This window comes from Bombina bombina, chromosome 1, assembly GCF_027579735.1.
Source record: "Bombina bombina isolate aBomBom1 chromosome 1, aBomBom1.pri, whole genome shotgun sequence".
NCBI lineage: Eukaryota > Metazoa > Chordata > Amphibia > Anura > Bombinatoridae > Bombina > Bombina bombina.
Genome location: NC_069499.1, coordinates 1,186,929,609 through 1,186,947,487, shown reverse-complemented (window position 1 = coordinate 1,186,947,487; position 17,879 = coordinate 1,186,929,609). Strand labels below are relative to the sequence as shown.

The following is a 17,879-nucleotide window of genomic DNA, read 5'->3' as shown; positions in this document are numbered from 1 at the left end:
CACATATATGTCTATATTTTGTAAGGACTTGACAATTATATTTTATGAATCGGAACCGAAACTGGAAATTCTGTTTTCCATCAACTCAATCCTGTCAGAAAATCTTAAATTGAGCAAAAGGCCAGTAGTGTATAACTAGTTAGTATTACTTGTTAATTATGCATAAGAAAACAACAACGCAGAAAGGCACTTATAATGATAAAATTGCCATATGAGACAAAATAATTAAGGCTGTTATTTAAATAAAGAGAATAAGCCACACATGGACAACTGGCGAGTTTAACCAAACTGATAAATCCATCAACCTACTGGTAATTAAGTCTGCATATAAAAAAACTGACATGAAAACATTGTAAAAAAACATGTATTTAACAATCAATACTGGCATAATACTGTCTATGCTCAGTTACTGTATATGGAAAATATGTTTGAGATAATACAGGTCATCTTTAGAGAATTAGATACAGACTGTTCCATTTCAGAACTCCAACCAACATCAGCTGTGTCTCAAAAGTTAAAAGAATCATCATTATGTATTCACATGTAAGTTACTCCTCAGGTGACTATTCCTGCTAGAGACAAGCAATCATAAACCTTGTTCGTGGATTAAATCCAAACTGAGGTTTTTCCGTCTATGGATCTGCTACTGACACTGCTTTGCTTGGAACCTTTCTTGACTTTTTTGTCTCTGACTATATTGTTTTGACTGTTATAGGTCTGTATGGCCACCTCCAGCCTATCTTGAGCAATTCGTATTTCACGTTGCAGGAGTTCAAGGCTGGTAGGAATGTTGTCCTCACTACTCCCATATTGCTGCTCCTGAGCAATGTTAGCCCGATTCTGCTTGTATGCCATTTTGGCATTTGTAAGTTCTGTGTATTCTATCTGGTCTGGTTTCACTGCAATGTTGTAGCCAGGAGGAGCTGATGGGGTGTTCCACGTGAAAGGGTAGTTATATGTGGAGGAATCATCTACTTCTTTTCTTTTTGTATTAATTGCATCACGTATGGTTCCAAAACCTAGGTGGAGCATCTCCCACATGTTCAGAAATAGGCAAAGGCAGCTGACTCCATACATGATCAACAGAAAAATTGTTTTTTCAGTGGGACGAGATACAAAGCAGTCTATTTTGTGAGGACAAGGCACTGTACTGCACTCATATTTTGGAATAACTTCAAATCCATACAAGAAAAACTGCCCAGCTAGAAAACCAACTTCAAAAAGTGTTCTAACAAGTAACTGCAGAACGTAGATTCTCAACAACCCATCAGCTTGGATTCTCCTACGCCCATCGTGTTTAGATTTGCTACGAAATTCTTGTTGTCTCCTTCCACTTTCTAGCTCAATTTCTGGGTACATCATAGGGTCTTCTTCATTATCACCCTCTACTTCCTCTAGACTACGATGCTGCTTCCAACGTATTGGAAATGGTCTTTGTTTTGTCTTCTTATCATATTCATTGTTTTCCTCCATTCTGGCAATTTTATGAACAGCATAACCCAAGTACAAAAGTGATGGTGTGGTCACCAAAATAATTTGGAAAACCCAGAAGCGTACATGGGAAAGGGGGGCAAATGCATCATAGCATACATTTTCACAGCCTGGCTGTTCTGTGTTGCACACAAACTTTGCTTGCTCATCATAGTAAATGGACTCTCCACCCACAACGGTCAATACAATACGGAAGACAATAAGAACAGTCAACCAGACCTTGCCAACAAAAGTTGAGTGGTGGTGGATTTCCTCTAAAAGCCGTGTCAAAAAACTCCAACTCATGTTGCCAGCTTTCCTAGAAAATACAAAAAAAAGTTCTATGAAAATAGAAAGGAGCATAAGATATTCTGAACAAGAAATAAATAAATAAATTAATTAATAAGTCAGCAGTTAGGAAACAATACACACATAGCAGGTTTGTACATGTTCCAAAACAGACGTAGCACTGTCTGTTTCCTTTTTTCCTATCACATTTTGTCACTACCCAGTACTTCATGCTCCCCTATCTTCTATTACTGGCACTGTGAAGGGAAAAATTGGTCTTACATAGGTCTAAGAATCCCTTTAAAAAGAAGAATCTGGACCACCTCAATTTTTTCACATTCCTCCTATGTGAGGCAAAAATTAAGATTGGTATATAAGGTGAGATGGATTAAAAGCTTGTGGAATGTTCGGTATCTTTGCCTCCTCCTAGTGGCCAGGAGTAAAAACCCAGGAGTAATGGCTTGTGGAAACAAATGTATGGTACTAATTCATCTTTTTGAAGTATGTAAGAAATATAGCAAAGCATGCAAAAAGGAAAACCAGATTGACTAAAATAAAAAATGATTTTAGACACAACAGCACAATAGAACTTCTGAAAACTTATAAATACCTTGGTTGACTGATTTAGTTAGAGAAACAAGATAATATCAAATGTATATTAAAGTCAAGATGGAATACACCCAAGGGTCTAAGGGAATGTAGCTCTGTAGCAGACAAATCTATACTCAAATTTAACTGAAGCATAGTAAAAGCAGAGCCGTTTCTAGGGGTGGGCAGACCGGACAGTGGCCCGGGGCGCAATTGAGAGCAGTGGGGAGCACTTTAAAAAAATTTTTTTTTTTTTCAAATTGTGTTAAAGTGGCAGAGCTGGCTTGCTTGCTATATAAACTACTGGTATAGAAAAGGTTAAAATACACAGATCACAAGCATATACATAACATATATATACAGTGTATATATATATATATATATATATATATATATATATATATATATATATATATATATATATATATATGTTTGAAAGAAAGCTGTTATGTTAATTGGCTGCATTGGATGTCAATCATACTAATGTAGCAACAAGATCACAAAGGGGGCGTGTTAAGACCAGATAACTACTTAGAGCTAAAACTGAAAGTAAAAAGGAGAGGAATCACCCTGAGGAAAGCAGTCTCCTATCTCACTGATCTGTGTCACTAAAGAGGTGGTGCTTTATGCATATGACAAATTATTCATGGTCTTTACATAATAAAATGTACATATTGTTTCGTTTTACTGAGCTAATTAAAAAAGATGCTTTATAAAAATTGGGTTTCCACATACTAAGGAACAGGTTTTCTGTTAAGGACTGTTGAATTATGCCTTTTTTTATTTTTTTTTATTTATTTACTTATTGTTTACAAATGCTTAATAGTGATGGGTGTGTGTATGTGTCATTTACTCCATAATGACAATGGCAAGTTTTCACAAACTGCTATTACTGCCTGAGAGTGTGTGTATGCCTATTACTGTCTGTGTGTGCATGTCTCTGTCTATTACTGCCTGTGTGTGTGCATGTATCGCCTATTCCTGCCTGCGTGTTCATGTCTCCGCTATTACTGCTTGTGTGTGCATGTATCTGAGTATTCCTGCCTGTGCGTGAATGTCTTTGTCTATTACTGCCTGTGTGTGCATGTTTCTGTCTATTACTGCCTGTGTGTGCATGTATCTGAGTATTGCTGCCTGTGTGTGCATGTCTCTGATACATGCACACACAGGCAGTAATAGACAGAAACATGCACACACAGGCAGTAATAGACAAAGTATTCCTGCCCGTGTGTGCATGTCTCTGTCTATTACTGCCTGTGTGTACATGTATCTGCCTATTCCTGTCTGTGTGTGCATGTCTCTGTCTATTACTGCCTGTGTGTGTGTATGTATCTGCCTATTCCTGCCTGTGTGTGCATGTCTCTGTTTATTACTGCCTGTGTGTGCATGTATCAAAGTATTCCTGCCTGTGTGTGCATGTCTCTGACTATTACTGCCTGTGTGTGTGCATGTCTCTGTCTATTACTGCCTGTGTGTGCATGTCTCTGTCTATTACTGCCTGTGTGTGCACGTATCTGAGTATTCCTGCCTGTGTGTGCATGTCTCTGTCTATTACTGCCTGTGTGTGCATGTCTCTGTCTATTACTGCCTGTGTGTGTGCGTGCATATATCTGCCTATCCCTGCCTGTGTGTGCATGTCTCTGTCTATTACTGCCTATGTGTGCATGTATCTGAGTATTCCTGCCTGTGTGTGCATGTTTCTGTCTATTACTGCCTGTGTGTGCATGTCTCTGTCTATTACTGCCTGTGTGTGCATTTATCTGAGTATTCCTGCCTGTGTGTGCATGTGTCTGTCTATTACTGCCTGTGTGTGCATGTATCAAAGTATTCCTGCCTGTGTGTGCATGTCTCTGTCTATTACTGCCTGTGTGTGCATGTCTCTGTCTATTACTACCTGTGTGTGTGCATGTATCTGCCTATTCCTGCCTGTGTGTGCATGTCTCTGTCTATTACTGCCTGTGTGTGTGCGTGCATATATCTGCCTATCCCTGCCTGTGTGTGCATGTCTCTGTCTATTACTGCCTATGTGTGCATGTATCTGAGTATTCCTGCCTGTGTGTGCATGTTTCTGTCTATTACTGCCTGTGTGTGCATGTCTCTGTCTATTACTGCCTGTGTGTGCATTTATCTGAGTATTCCTGCCTGTGTGTGCATGTGTCTGTCTATTACTGCCTGTGTGTGCATGTATCAAAGTATTCCTGCCTGTGTGTGCATGTCTCTGTCTATTACTGCCTGTGTGTGCATGTCTCTGTCTATTACTACCTGTGTGTGTGCATGTATCTGCCTATTCCTGCCTGTGTGTGCATGTCTCTGTCTATTACTGCCTGTGTGTGTGCGTGCATATATCTGCCTATCCCTGCCTGTGTGTGCATGTCTCTGTCTATTACTGCCTATGTGTGCATGTATCTGAGTATTCCTGCCTGTGTGTGCATGTTTCTGTCTATTACTGCCTGTGTGTGCATGTCTCTGTCTATTACTGCCTGTGTGTGCATTTATCTGAGTATTCCTGCCTGTGTGTGCATGTGTCTGTCTATTACTGCCTGTGTGTGCATGTATCAAAGTATTCCTGCCTGTGTGTGCATGTCTCTGTCTATTACTGCCTGTGTGTGCATGTCTCTGTCTATTACTACCTGTGTGTGTGCATGTATCTGCCTATTCCTGCCTGTGTGTGCATGTCTCTGTCTATTACTGCCTGTGTGTGCATGTCTCTGTCTAATACAACCTGTGTGCGCATGTATCTGCCTATTATTGCCTGTGTGTGCATGTCTCTGTCTATCACTGCCTTTGAGTGCATGTCTCTGTCTATTACTGCCTGTGTGTGCATGTCTCTGTCTAAAACAACCTGTGTGCATGTATCTGCCTATTATTGCCTGTGTGTGCATGTCTCTGTCTATTAATGCCTGTGTGTGTGCATGTATCTGCCTATTCCTGCCTGTGTGTGCATGTCTCTGTTTATTACTGCCTGTGTGTGCATGTATCAAAGTATTCCTGCCTGTGTGTGCATGTCTCTGTTTATTACTGCCTGTTTGTGCATGTCTCTGTCTATTACTGCCTGTGTGTGCGCATGTATCTGCCTAGTCCTGCCTGTGTGTGCATGTCTCTGTCTATTACTGCCTGTGTGTGCATGTCTCTGTCTATTACTGCCTGTGTGTGCATGTCTCTGTCTAATACAACCTGTGTGGGCATGTATCTGCCTATTATTGCCCGTGTGTGCATGCCTCTGTCTATCACTGCCTTTGAGTGCATGTCTCTGTCTGTCACTGCCTATTACTGCCTGTGTGTGAATGTCTGTCTATTACTGTCTGTGAGTGCATGTCTCTGTCTATTACTGTCTGTGAGTGCATATCTCTGTCTATTACTGACTGTGAGTGCATGTCTCTGTCTATTACTGTCTGTGAATGCATGTCTCTATCTATTACTGCCTGTGAGTGCATGTCTCTGTCTGTTACTGACTGTGTGTGCACGTCTCTGTCTATTACTGCCTTTGTGGGCACGTCTCTGTCTATTTCTGCCTGTGTGTGCACGTCTCTGTCTATTACTGCCTTTGTGTGCATGTCTCTGTCTATTACTGTCTGTGAGTGCATGTCTCTGTCTATTACTGTCTGTGAGTGCATGTCTCAGTCTATTACTGTCTGTGTGTGCATGTCTCTGTCTATTACTGTCTGTGTGTGCATGTCTCTGTCTATTACTGCCTGTGTGTATAGTATATTTGAAAAATAAACAGCTATTACAGTTCTTTATCAAATTATTTATGTGCAAAAATCTCTTTAATAGGGAATTTTGTAAAAAAAAAATTGTAATAGACCCCTAAATATGTTACAAATACACCCAGTGACATATTGCAATCCTTTAGAAAATCTTACCTGATGACTTTTTTGCAAAGCTCAACTTTAAAGTCTATTGGAAGTTTTGTAGATACATTTTGGATAATAAATTAAAGGGATTGATAAGCGTTAAACAAATAAATATGCATAGCTATAAGAAAAGTATAAATATAATGGCAATTAGTAAAAGATATAAAGATATTTTTAGATAATATCAATATATTTGGAAAAAAACATTGTAGTATATAAAGGACATATTTAAAGTGATAGGAAAGTCAAAATTAAACTTTCATAATTCAGGATACATCCAAATATAATTCAGGATACACCATAGAATTTTAGGACAATTCTATTATTCTTGTTCTTGGTATCCATTGTTGAAAAGCATATGTACATATCCTTAGCAGCAGCAATGCACTACTAGGAGCTAACTGGTGGTTGGCCGTAACACCCATTTGTCTCTTGTCATTCGCTCACCAGATGTGTTCAACTAGGTCCCAGTAGTGCACTGCTGCTTTGAAACGGACCTCTAAATGACAGAGTGACATGCAAGGTCTAGGAGGAGGGGGACTTTAGAATCTGTGAGGGGGGCTCATTTTGGAATTTTGCCCTGGGAGCCAGATTCTCTAGAAACAGCCCTGGGTAAAAGACTGTCAGAAAGCTGATGTGGTATCCATATTTAAAAAGAGAACCATAGCTCATTTAGGAAGCTGTAAATCAGTAAATCAGTGAGTAGTGGTGGGGAAGCTACTAAGACTATGAGAGAATCTATTTAAGAGTGGATTCATAAAAACAAGATCATAATCAGCATTGTTTTTTAGACATGGTTTTCTAATATAAATTTGAGGGAATAGGAGTAGCTGATAATGGGGTTAATTCCAATCTTTTTGATATTCTCATTCAATATAATAAAACAAATTGATTGGTCATTAATGTATTTTCAAAATGATCTCAATCAAAAACAGGCAAGGTTTTGATCGCTAATCATGGCTGCTGATCATCGAAAACTGAAATGGTGTAATGGCGTTAATTGAATCCATGTGTGTGTTTTTCAGTTGTATAGAGTGGTGTTACTTATAAGTGTTAAGCAATCTGAATGTCATTTGTATATTGGCATGATGGATATACGTTTGCTTTATTTTTTTTACCTTTTAATATTTTTATATTATTCTTTTTAATTTATTTAATTTAAAAAATCAATTTGCTTTTTTTAATTTCATCTAAAATCAACAAAAACAGTGCAGGAAATCGATTTCCATAAGATGAAAGTGGCCTCAATTTACCTCATCTTCTATAACAGCATTTTAACAATTAATAAGCAAAGTGTAGATGTTAAAAAATAGGCAAAAGGTCCAAATCTCGCTGTAAGAACAATTGCCTAGATTACGAGTCTTGCATTAGCCTTATAAATCAGCGTTGAGAGGTCCCAACGCTGCTTTTTAATGAATTAATTATTGGTATTACGAGTCTGGCAGGTACAGGTGTACCGCTCACTTTTTGTCCGCGACTCGAGCATACCGCAAATCCCCTTACGTCAATTGTGTATCCTATCTTTTCTATGGGATTTTCCTAACGCTGGTATTACGAGTCTTGGAGAAAGTGAGTGGTACACCCTCTCCTGTCAAGACTCCTACCGCATTTAAAAGTCAGTAGTTAAGAGTTTTATGGGCTAACGCTGTAACATAAAACTCTTAACTAAAGTGCTAAAAAGTACACTAACACCCATAAACTACCTATTAACCCCTAAACCAAGCCCCCCCCCCATCGCAAACACTTAAATAAAAATTTTAACCCCTAATCTGCCGACCGGACATCACCACCACTTAAATAAATATATTAACCCCTAAACCGCCGCACTCCTGCCTTGCAAACAATAGTTAAATATTATTAACCCCAATCTGCCATCCCTAACATTGCCGCCACCTACCTACATTTATTAACCCCTAATCTGCCGCCCCCAACGTCGCTGCCACTATATTAAATGAATTAACCCCTAAATCTAAGTCTAACCCTAACACCCCCCTAACTTAAATATAATATAAATAAAACAAAATAAAATTACTACAATTAACTAAATTATTCCTATTTAAAACAAAATACTTACCTATAAAATAAACCCTAAGCTAGCTACAATATAACTAATAGTTACATTGTAGCTAGCTTAGGGTTTATTTTTATTTTACAGGCAACTTTGTATTTTTTAACTAGGTAGAATAGTTATTAAATAGTTATTAAATATTTAATAACTACCTAGCTAAAATAAATACAAATATACCTGTAAAATAAAACCTAACCTAAGTTACAATTACACCTAACACTACACTATAATTAAATTAATTACCTAAACTAACTACAATTAATTACAATTAAATTAAATAAACTAAAGTACGAACCCCCCCCACTAAATTACAGAAAAAATAAAATAATTACAAGAATTTTAAACTAATTACACCTAATCTAATCCACCTAATAAAATTAAAAAAAAAACAAAATAATAAAAATCCCTACCCTATACTAAATTACAAATAGCCCTTAAAAGGACTTTTTGCGGGGCATTGCCCCAAAGTAATCAGCTCTTTTACCTGTAAAAAAAAATACAACACCCCCCCCAACATTACAACCCACCACCCACACACCCAACCCTACTCTAAAACCCACCCAATCCCCCCTTAATAAAACCTAACACTAACCCCTTGAAGATCAGCCTACCTTGAGACGTCTTCACCCAGCCAGGAACAAGTGGTCCTCCAGAGGAGCAGAAGTCTTCATCCGATCCGGGCAGAAGAGGACCTCCAGACGGGCAGAAGTCTTCATCCAGGGGGCATCTTCTATCTTCATCCATCCGGAGCGGAGCGGGTCCATCTTGAAGCCAGCCGACGCGGAGCATCCATCCAGACCGACGACTACCCGACGAATGGCGGTTCCTTTAAATAACGTCATCCAAGATGGCGTCCCTTGAATTCCGATTGGCTGATAGGATTCTATCAGCCAATCGGAATTAAGGTAGGAAAAATCATATTGGCTGATGCAATTAGCCAATAGGATTGAGCTTGCATTCTATTGGCTGATTGGAACAGCCAATAGAATGCAAGCTCAATCCTATTGGCTGATTGCATCAGCCAATAGGATTTTTCCTACCTTAATTCCGATTGGCTGATAGAATCCTATCAGCCAATCTGAATTCAAGGGACGCCATCTTGGATGACCTCATTTAAAGGAACCGTCATTCGTCGGGTAGTCGTCGGTCTGGATGGATGCTCTGCGTCGGTTGGCTTAAAGATGGACCCGCTCCGCTCCGGATGGATGAAGATAGAGGATACCGCCTGGATGAAGACTTCTGCCCGTCTGGAGGTCCTCTTCTGCCCGGATCGGATGAAGACTTCTGTCCCTCTGGAGGGCCACTTGTGCCCGGCTGGGTGAAGACGTCTCAAGGTAGGCTGATCTTCAAGGGGTTAGTGTTAGGTTTTATTAAGGGGGGGGATTGGGTGGGTTTTAGAGTAGGGTTGGGTGTGTGGGTGGTGGGTTGTAATGTTGGGGGGGGGTATTGTATTTTTTTTTACAGGTAAAAGAGCTGATTACTTTGGGGCAATGCCCCGCAAAAAGCCTTTTTAAGGGCTATTTGTAATTTAGTATATGGTAGAGATTTTTATTATTTTGGGGGGCTTTTTTATTTTATTAGGGGGATTAGATTAGGTGTAATAAGTTTAAAATTCTTGTAATTATTTTATTTTTTTCTGTAATTTAGTGGGGGTTTTTTTTCGCACTTTAGTTTATTTAATTTAATTGTAATTAATTGTACTTAGTTTATGTAATTAATTTAATTATAGTGTAGTGTTAGATGTAATTGTAACTTAGGTTAGGTTTTATTTTACAGGTATATTTGTATTTATTTTAGCTAGGTAGTTATTAAATAGTTAATAACTATTTAATAACTATTCTACCTAGTTTAAATAAATATAACGTTGCCTGTAAAATAAAAATAAATCCTAAAATAGCTACAATGTAACTATTAGTTATATTGTAGCTATCTTAGGGTTTATTTTATAGGTAAGTATTTAGTTTTAAATAGGAATAATTTAGTTATTTGTAGTTATTTTATTTAGATTATTTTAAATTATATTTGTTCGGTGTTAGGGTTAGGGTTAGACTTAGGTTTAGGGGTTAATATGTTTATTATAGCGGCGGCGACGTTGGCGGTGGCAGATTAGGGGTTAATAAGTGTAGTTAGGTGGAGGCGACATTGGGGGCGGCAGATTAGGGGTTAATAAATAAAAAGTAGGTGTCGGCGATGTTGGGGGCAGCAGATTAGGGGTTAATAAGTATAATGTAGGTGGCGGCGGTGTCCGGAGCGACAGATTAGGGGTTACTAATATAATGTAGGTGTCGGCGATGTCGGGGGTGGCAGATTAGGGGTTAATAAATGTAAGCTTAGGGGTGTTTAGACTCGGGGTTCATGTTAGGGTGTTAGGTGTAGACATAACTTTTATTTCCCCATAGGAATCAATGGGGCTGCGTTAGGAGCTGAACGCTGCTTTTTTGCAGGTGTTAGGTTTTTTTTCAGCCGACTCAGCCCCATTGATTTCTATGGGGAAATCGTGCACAAGCACGTTTAGCCAGCTCACCGCTGACTTAAGCAGCGCTGGTATTGAGGTGAGATGTGGAGCTAAATTTTGCTACCAGCGTTGTTTTAAGTGAGCGGTGAGAAAAAACTGAGCGTTAGCACCTCACCCCTGTTACTGCAAAACTCGTAATCTAGGTGAATGTTTTTCTATGAAAAATATCTATTACTGTAAGAATATAACAACACGAAGTTCTAGATAATGTAAATATGTTTTTTTGGAAATTCTGTTTACTCTAAACACCTGTGAAAACAATCTTGGTTGCCAATAAATAAGACGACATGTAAACAGTTAAATCTTGGTCACGAAGACACAATTGCAGATATAAATCCAATCCTAAATTGAACATATGTAACTTACAATCACAAAAATGAGAGCATGATATCTACTAATGGACTATAAAATAGTGATGAATATAGGTTTAATGAATCTATATCAATGTATCATCAATACATCTAAAATCGCATCAGTGGCCATTGCAGAGTGTCTTGCACATTGCAAGATCATATAATTATTCCAAATTGTCTTATAATGCTCACAAACACAGCGGAAAGGTCAGTTATGTGCTTTGTCAAGTGCTTTTGACTGTTGAATTTGATAAGCCTATTTTGTTGTTGCTATTTAGTCAATTACTTGTGGCTAGGTGGATTGTGATCAGCTAAGTCAATGTTGTCCGGGCATCGTATTGGTGAATTTTGAAATAAAATTATGTTATTGTTCAGATTGTGTTTACTAGACATATGCAACACTAAAAATTTTGTTTCGTTTCATTTTCATTAGTTAAATAAATCATTTAGTTTCGGCAAATTAGTTTAGTTAAGTTTAAAAAAAAATTGTTTTAGCAAATTAGTTATGTTAAATTAATCGTTCCTTTCTATCTGTTCGTTATTTCGGTTCCATTCTTTATTCATATTCATTATTCTATTCTAAAGTTTAGAATAGAATAATGCATATGAATAAAGAATAGATCCAAAAAAATGAAAGGATCTGAAAAAACTATTTAACTAAACATAATTAATATGCTGCCGATTACGAAACAAAATTATTTAAAACCGCCTGCCGCCGCCACCCACATCGCCTACACTAAATAAAGCTATTAACCCCTAAACCGCCGCCCCCTCCCACATCGCCAACACTAAATAAACCTATTAACCCCTTAACCGCCATTCCCAAACATCGCCAACACTAACTAAACCTATTAAGCCCTAAACCGTGGTTCCCGACATCGCCAACACTAACTAAACCTATTAACCCCTAAACCGCTGTTCCCCGACATCGCCGACACTAACTAAACCTATTAACCCCTAAACCGATGTTCCCCGACATCGCCAACACTAACTAAACCTATTAACCCCTAAACCGCTGTACACCCACATCGCCAACACTAACTAAAACACTAAATATACCTATTAACCCCTAAACCGCCGCCCCCCAGATCGCCAACACTAACTAAACCTATTAACACCTAAACTGCCACCCCCACATCACAACAACCTAAATTAAACTATATTAACCCCTAAAAGTAAAAGTTACAATTATTAACTAACTACCTATTTAAAAATTAATACAAACTTAACTGTGAAATAAAAATAAAACCTAAGCTCACACTAATAAAACCTAACATTACTTAAAATAAAAAACCTATCATTACTAAAAATAAAAAACCTAAGATTACTAAAAAATTAAAAATACAATTACAAAAAATAACAAACGAAATTATCCAAAACAATAAAAATGATTCCTATTCTAATAAAAAATCCTAATCTACCCATTGCCCTGATAAGGACATTTGTATGGGCATTGCCCTTAAAAGGGCATTCAGCTCTTTCACTGCCCTTAAAAGGGCATTCAGCTCTTTCACTGCCCTTAAAAGGGCATTCAGCTCTTTTTCGGCTCATTGAAAAAAAAGCCCTCATCGGAAAAAAAAAAAAACACCCCAAAAAAACAAAAAAGATACCTAACACTAACCCGTAAATCGGTACTCACAGTTGCTAAAGACCGGCGAAAGATCTTCATCCAGGCAGCTCCATCTGTATCCATCGCTGGACCGGCATCTTCTATCTTCATCCTAGCAGAGGATCAAATTAACCAATAGGATTTAAGCAGCTCTTGGCTGTTCAAATCAGCCATAAGGATTTAAGCAGCTCTCTCTCATTTGAATTTTTCAGCCAATGTAAATGGGGTACCTTGCATTCAATCATCAGTGTGCGGCAGTCGATCGCATGAAGAGGCTTTTTTTTTAATGGAACAAAAAAGAGCTGAATTCCCTTTTAAGGGCAATGCCCATACAAATGTCCTTATCAGGGCAATGGGTAGATTAGGATTTTTTTAGTTAGGTTTTTTTTTTGTTTGGGGGGGTGGGGGTTTGTAATGTTAGGGGGTGTTTGTTGTAATTTTTTTTTAGCAAAAGAGCTGTTAACCTTTCAAGGGCCCTTGGTAGTTTATTATAGTTTACAGTTTTTTTTATTTTGGGGTGTTTTTTTATTTTTAAACAGGGTATTAGAAAATAAATAATTTTTATTGTTTTGGATAATTTCATTTGTTATTTTTTGTAATGGCAGTTTTATTATTTTTTGTAATTGTATTTTTAGTTTTTTTTAGTAATCTTAGATTTTTTTCATTTTTAGTAATGTTAGCTTTTTTATTTTTAGTAATGTTAGGTTTTTTTAGTTTAAGCTTAGGTTTTATTTTTATTTCACAGGTAAGTTTGTATTTGTTTTAATTAGGTAGTTAGTAAATAGTTATATTGTAGATAGCTTAGGTTTTATTTTTATTTTACAGGTTAGTTTGTATTTATTTTTTAATAGGTAGTTAGTTAATAATTGTAACTTTAATCTAGGTCTATTTTAATTATGTTAAAGTAAGGGGTGTTAGGTTTAGGGGTTAATATAGTTTAATTTAGGTTGTTGCAATGTGGGGGTGGTGGTTTAGGGGTTAATAGGTTTAGTTAGTGTTGGCGATGTGGGGGGCGGCGGTTATGGGGTTTATAGGTTTATTTAGTGTTTTACTTAGTGTTTGGCGATGTGGGTGTACGGAGGTTTAGGGGTTAATAGGTTTAGTTAGTGTTGGCGATGTCGGGGAACTGTGGTTTAGGGGTTTATAGGTTTAGTTAGTGTTGGTGATGTTTGGGAATGGCGGTTTAGGGGTTAATAGGTTTAGTTAGTGTCGGCGATGTCGGGCAACTGCAGTTTAGGGGTTAATAAGTTTAGTTAGTGTTGGCGATGTCGGGGAACTGCGGTTTAGGGGTTAATAGGTTTAGTTAGTGTCAGCGATGTTGGGGAATGGCAGTTTAGGGGTTAATAGCTTTATTTAGTGATTTAGTTAGGGTCGACTATGTCGGGGGAACTGCGGTTTAGATCAGAACAAGGAAAAATTCTGAATATGAATAAAGAATGGATTTTAGTTATGGTGCCGATTCGGAAATTCGGATTTATTCGAATCTCCGAATCGGCCGAAATTTGGGCCAAAAAAAACTAAAGAAACTAATTGAACATGTCTAGTGTTTACTTTGTTGTGTATTGGGAGCCAAAAAGCAGCCAATAAACACATTCTGCAAGATTGGAATCAACCCAAATGCTAGCACTTGGATAAAAAATTAGTTGAAAGAAAGGACAGTTGTAGTAAATGGGTTATACTCATAGTGGACAAAAGTATTAGGTCACATCACTCAAGGATCGATGACTCCCGACGAATGAAGGTTCCTTTAAATTACGTCATCCAAGATGGCATCCCTTGAATGCCGATTGGCTGATAGTATTCTATCAGCCAATCGGAATTAAGGTAGGAAAAATCCTATTGGCTGATGCAATCAGCCAATAGGATTGAACTTCAATCCTATTGGCTGTTCCAATCAGCCAATAGGATTGAGCTCGCATTCTATTGGCTGTTCCAATCAGCCAATAGAATGCAAGCTCAATCCTATTGGCTGATTGCAATAGGATTTTTCCTACCTTAATTCCGATTGGCTGATAGAATCCTATCAGCCAATTGGAATTCAAGGGATGCCCTCTTGGATGACGTCATTTAAAGGAATCTTCATTCGTCGGGAGTCGTTGGAAGAAGAGAATGCTCCGCGTCGGCTGGCTTCAAGATGGACCCGCTCCACTCCAGATGGATGAAGATAGAAGATGCCGGCTGGATGAAGACTTCTTCCCGTCTGGATGTCCTCTTCTGCCCGTCTGGATGTCCTCTTCTGCCCGGATCGGATGAAGACTTCTGCCCCTCTGGAGGACCACTTGTGCCCGGCTGGGTGAAGACATCTCAAGGTAGGGTGATCTTCAAGGGGTTAGTTTTAGGTTTTATTAAGGGGGGATTGGGTGGGTTTTAGAGTAGGGTTGGGTGTGTGGGTGGTGGGTTTTAATGTTGGGGGGGTATTGAATTTTTTTTTACAGGTAAAAGAGCTGATTACTTTGGGGCAATGCCCCACAAAAGGCCCTTTTAAGGGCTATTTGTAATTTAGTATAGGGTAGGGAATTTTATTATTTTGGGGGGCCTTTTTATTTTATTAGGGGGATTAGAGTAGGTGTAATTAGTTTAAAATTCTTGTAATTTTTTTTTATTTTCTGTAATTTAATGTTTTTTTTTTCGTAATTTAGTTTATTTAATTTAATTGTATTTAATTGTTGTTAGTTTAGGGAATTAATTTAATTATAGTGTAGTGTTAGGTGTAATTGTAACTTAGGTTAGGTTTTATTTTACAGGTAAATTTGTATTTATTTTAACTAGGTAGCTATTAAATAATTCATAACTATTTAATAACTATTGTACCTAGTTAAAATAAATACAAACTTGCCTGTCAAATAAAAATAAATCCTAAGCTAGCTACAATGTAACTATTAGTTATATTGTAGCTAGCTTAGGGTTTATTTTACTGGTAAGTATTTAGTTTTAAATAGGAATAATTTAGTTAATTGTAGTTATTTTATTTAGTTTTATTTAAATTATATTTAAGTTAGGGGGGTGTTAGGTTCAGGGGTTAATAAATTTAGTATAGTGTCTGCGACGTTGTGGGCGGCAGATTAGGGGTTTATAAATGTAGGTAGGTGTCGGCGATGTTAGGGACGGCAGATTAGGGGTTAATAAAATGTAACTAGTGTTTGCGAGGCGGGAGTGCGGCGGTTTAGGGGTTAATACATTTATTTAAGTGGCGGCGATGTCCGGTCGGCAGATTAGGGGTTAAAAACTTTAGTTAAGTGTTTGCGATGTGCGGGGGGGGGGGCGGTTAAGGGGTTAATAGGTAGTTTATGGGTGTTAGTGTACTTTTTAGCACTTTAGTTAAGAGCTTTATGTTATGGCGTTAGCCCATAAAACTCTTAACTACTGACTTTTAAATGCGTTAGGAGTCTTGATAGGAGAGGGTGTACCGCTCACTTTCTCCAAGACTCGTAATACCAGCATTAGGAAAATCCCATTAAAAAGATAGGATACACAATTGATGTAAGGGGATTTGCGGTATGCTCGAGTCGCGGAGAAAAAGTGAGCGGTACACCTGTACCTGCCAGACTCGTAATACCAGCGGGCGTTAAAAAGCAGCGTTGGGACCTCTCAATGCTGCTTTTTAACCCTAATGCAAGACTCGTAATCTAGGCGTATGTTTACTAATCAGCTGATCAATTCCCCTGTTTTCCAGTTCTGTTATCCTCAGAATCTGCCCTGTTAGGGAGGCCTGAGAACAGGTTTGAAAACCAGTGATCTAGAGGAATGACAGATTTCAAAAAAAACATCTCTGTCTTTCCAGATTATATTAAATTGTATTAGGTGATTAGATCAGAGTAGGATATGATTGATTTGCAAAATTTTAAGAATGTGCTGGTTAATAGCAAATAAGATTTGCCACAGATAAATAACACACTTTAAATTGGATGCAAAAAACGAAATTTATGCTTACATGGGATATGCTTTATCCCAGGAGTAATGGCTCGCAGACTCTTTCATGGTTGTGAGAGTCCATGAGCCATTACTCCTGGTGTTCAACTCCTGGCCACTAGGAGAAAGCAAAGATTCCCAAAACTCAGAAAGTACTCAATTCCTGCCTCCTATAAGGTATGCTTGATTAGCATATAACTATGCAAGGAGAAGTAGAAAAGAAGGAAAGAAAAAAGCAGGGAAAATGAAGTGCAAACTAGAAATACTGTTAAAAAAAATACGCACTTTTACTAGGGAAAATGGGCAGGTCTCATGGACTCTCACCACCATATAAGAAAATAATTTATCAGGTAAGGATACATTTTGTTTTCTTTCATAAGGTGGTGAGAGTCTACATTTTTTAAAGTTAGGCACCAAATTTCCACTCACTGTTACCTGGAGGACTTTCCTACCAAACACATAAAAGTGATAGAATTTAATAAAGTTATGTAATGGATGGCCATATTGCTGCCTTGCAGATTTGTCTAATAGAAGCCTCATTGTGAAGTGTTTTGGGGGAGACCATCCTGCCTCCAAGTAAGCCTTGTGAATCAAGATTTTAGCCAGGAAGCTAAAGTAATGGATGTGGCCTTCTGGCCTTTCTATGGACCAGAGAAATGAAAAAAACAAATGAAAGAATTGACTAAAATCCATTAAGTAGGATTAATGCTCTAACTACATGTAAATTATGTAGTAACCTTTCTTTAGAATTTCATAGATGATCACAAAGATAAGAAACTACAATTTCCTGATTGATGGTATAAAAACCCCCACCTTTGGTAAAAAGTCAAACTTAGTTCATAAAAGCGCCCTTTCTAGGTGAAAAACCAGATAAGGACACTGGCAAGAAATATCTACAATTTAGAAATTCTTCTTGCAGAAGATATTACTAATAGAAACAATACCCTCAAGGACAGAAGCTGAATCTCCACACAATTTAGGCTCAAAAGGAAAGACCTGCAAAAACTCTTCGAACCAAATTAATAGTTCTAAGGAGGAAACTGATTTAAACACTGTTCATATTCTGACTAAAGCTTGAACAAAGCACTGAATGTCAGAAAGATTAGCAGTTTTCTTTGGGTATAAAACAAAAAGTACTGAAATCTGACCTTTTAAAGAGCCAGCAGATAAACTCTTATCTACGCTCTTATTTTAGTAATTCTGATTGAATGCCAGCTGACACCTT

At 37.8% G+C, this 17,879-nt stretch overlaps 1 protein-coding gene across 3 annotated transcripts in view; it reads right to left on the bottom strand.

The window, feature by feature from the left end:
* Positions 1–348: 348 nt before the first annotated feature.
* Positions 349–17,879, bottom strand: part of GJC1 (gap junction protein gamma 1) — a 105,989-nt gene continuing 88,458 nt past the window's right edge. For 2 of the 3 annotated variants that reach the window (XM_053699950.1, XM_053699951.1), the window contains exon 4: positions 349–1,789. In XM_053699950.1, the coding sequence (XP_053555925.1) occupies positions 607–1,776 (1,170 nt within the window). In that variant the 5' untranslated portion in view covers positions 1,777–1,789 and the 3' untranslated portion in view covers positions 349–606. The remainder of the gene's footprint in view (positions 1,790–17,879) is intronic. The other variant, XM_053699952.1, reaches the window with a different exon arrangement.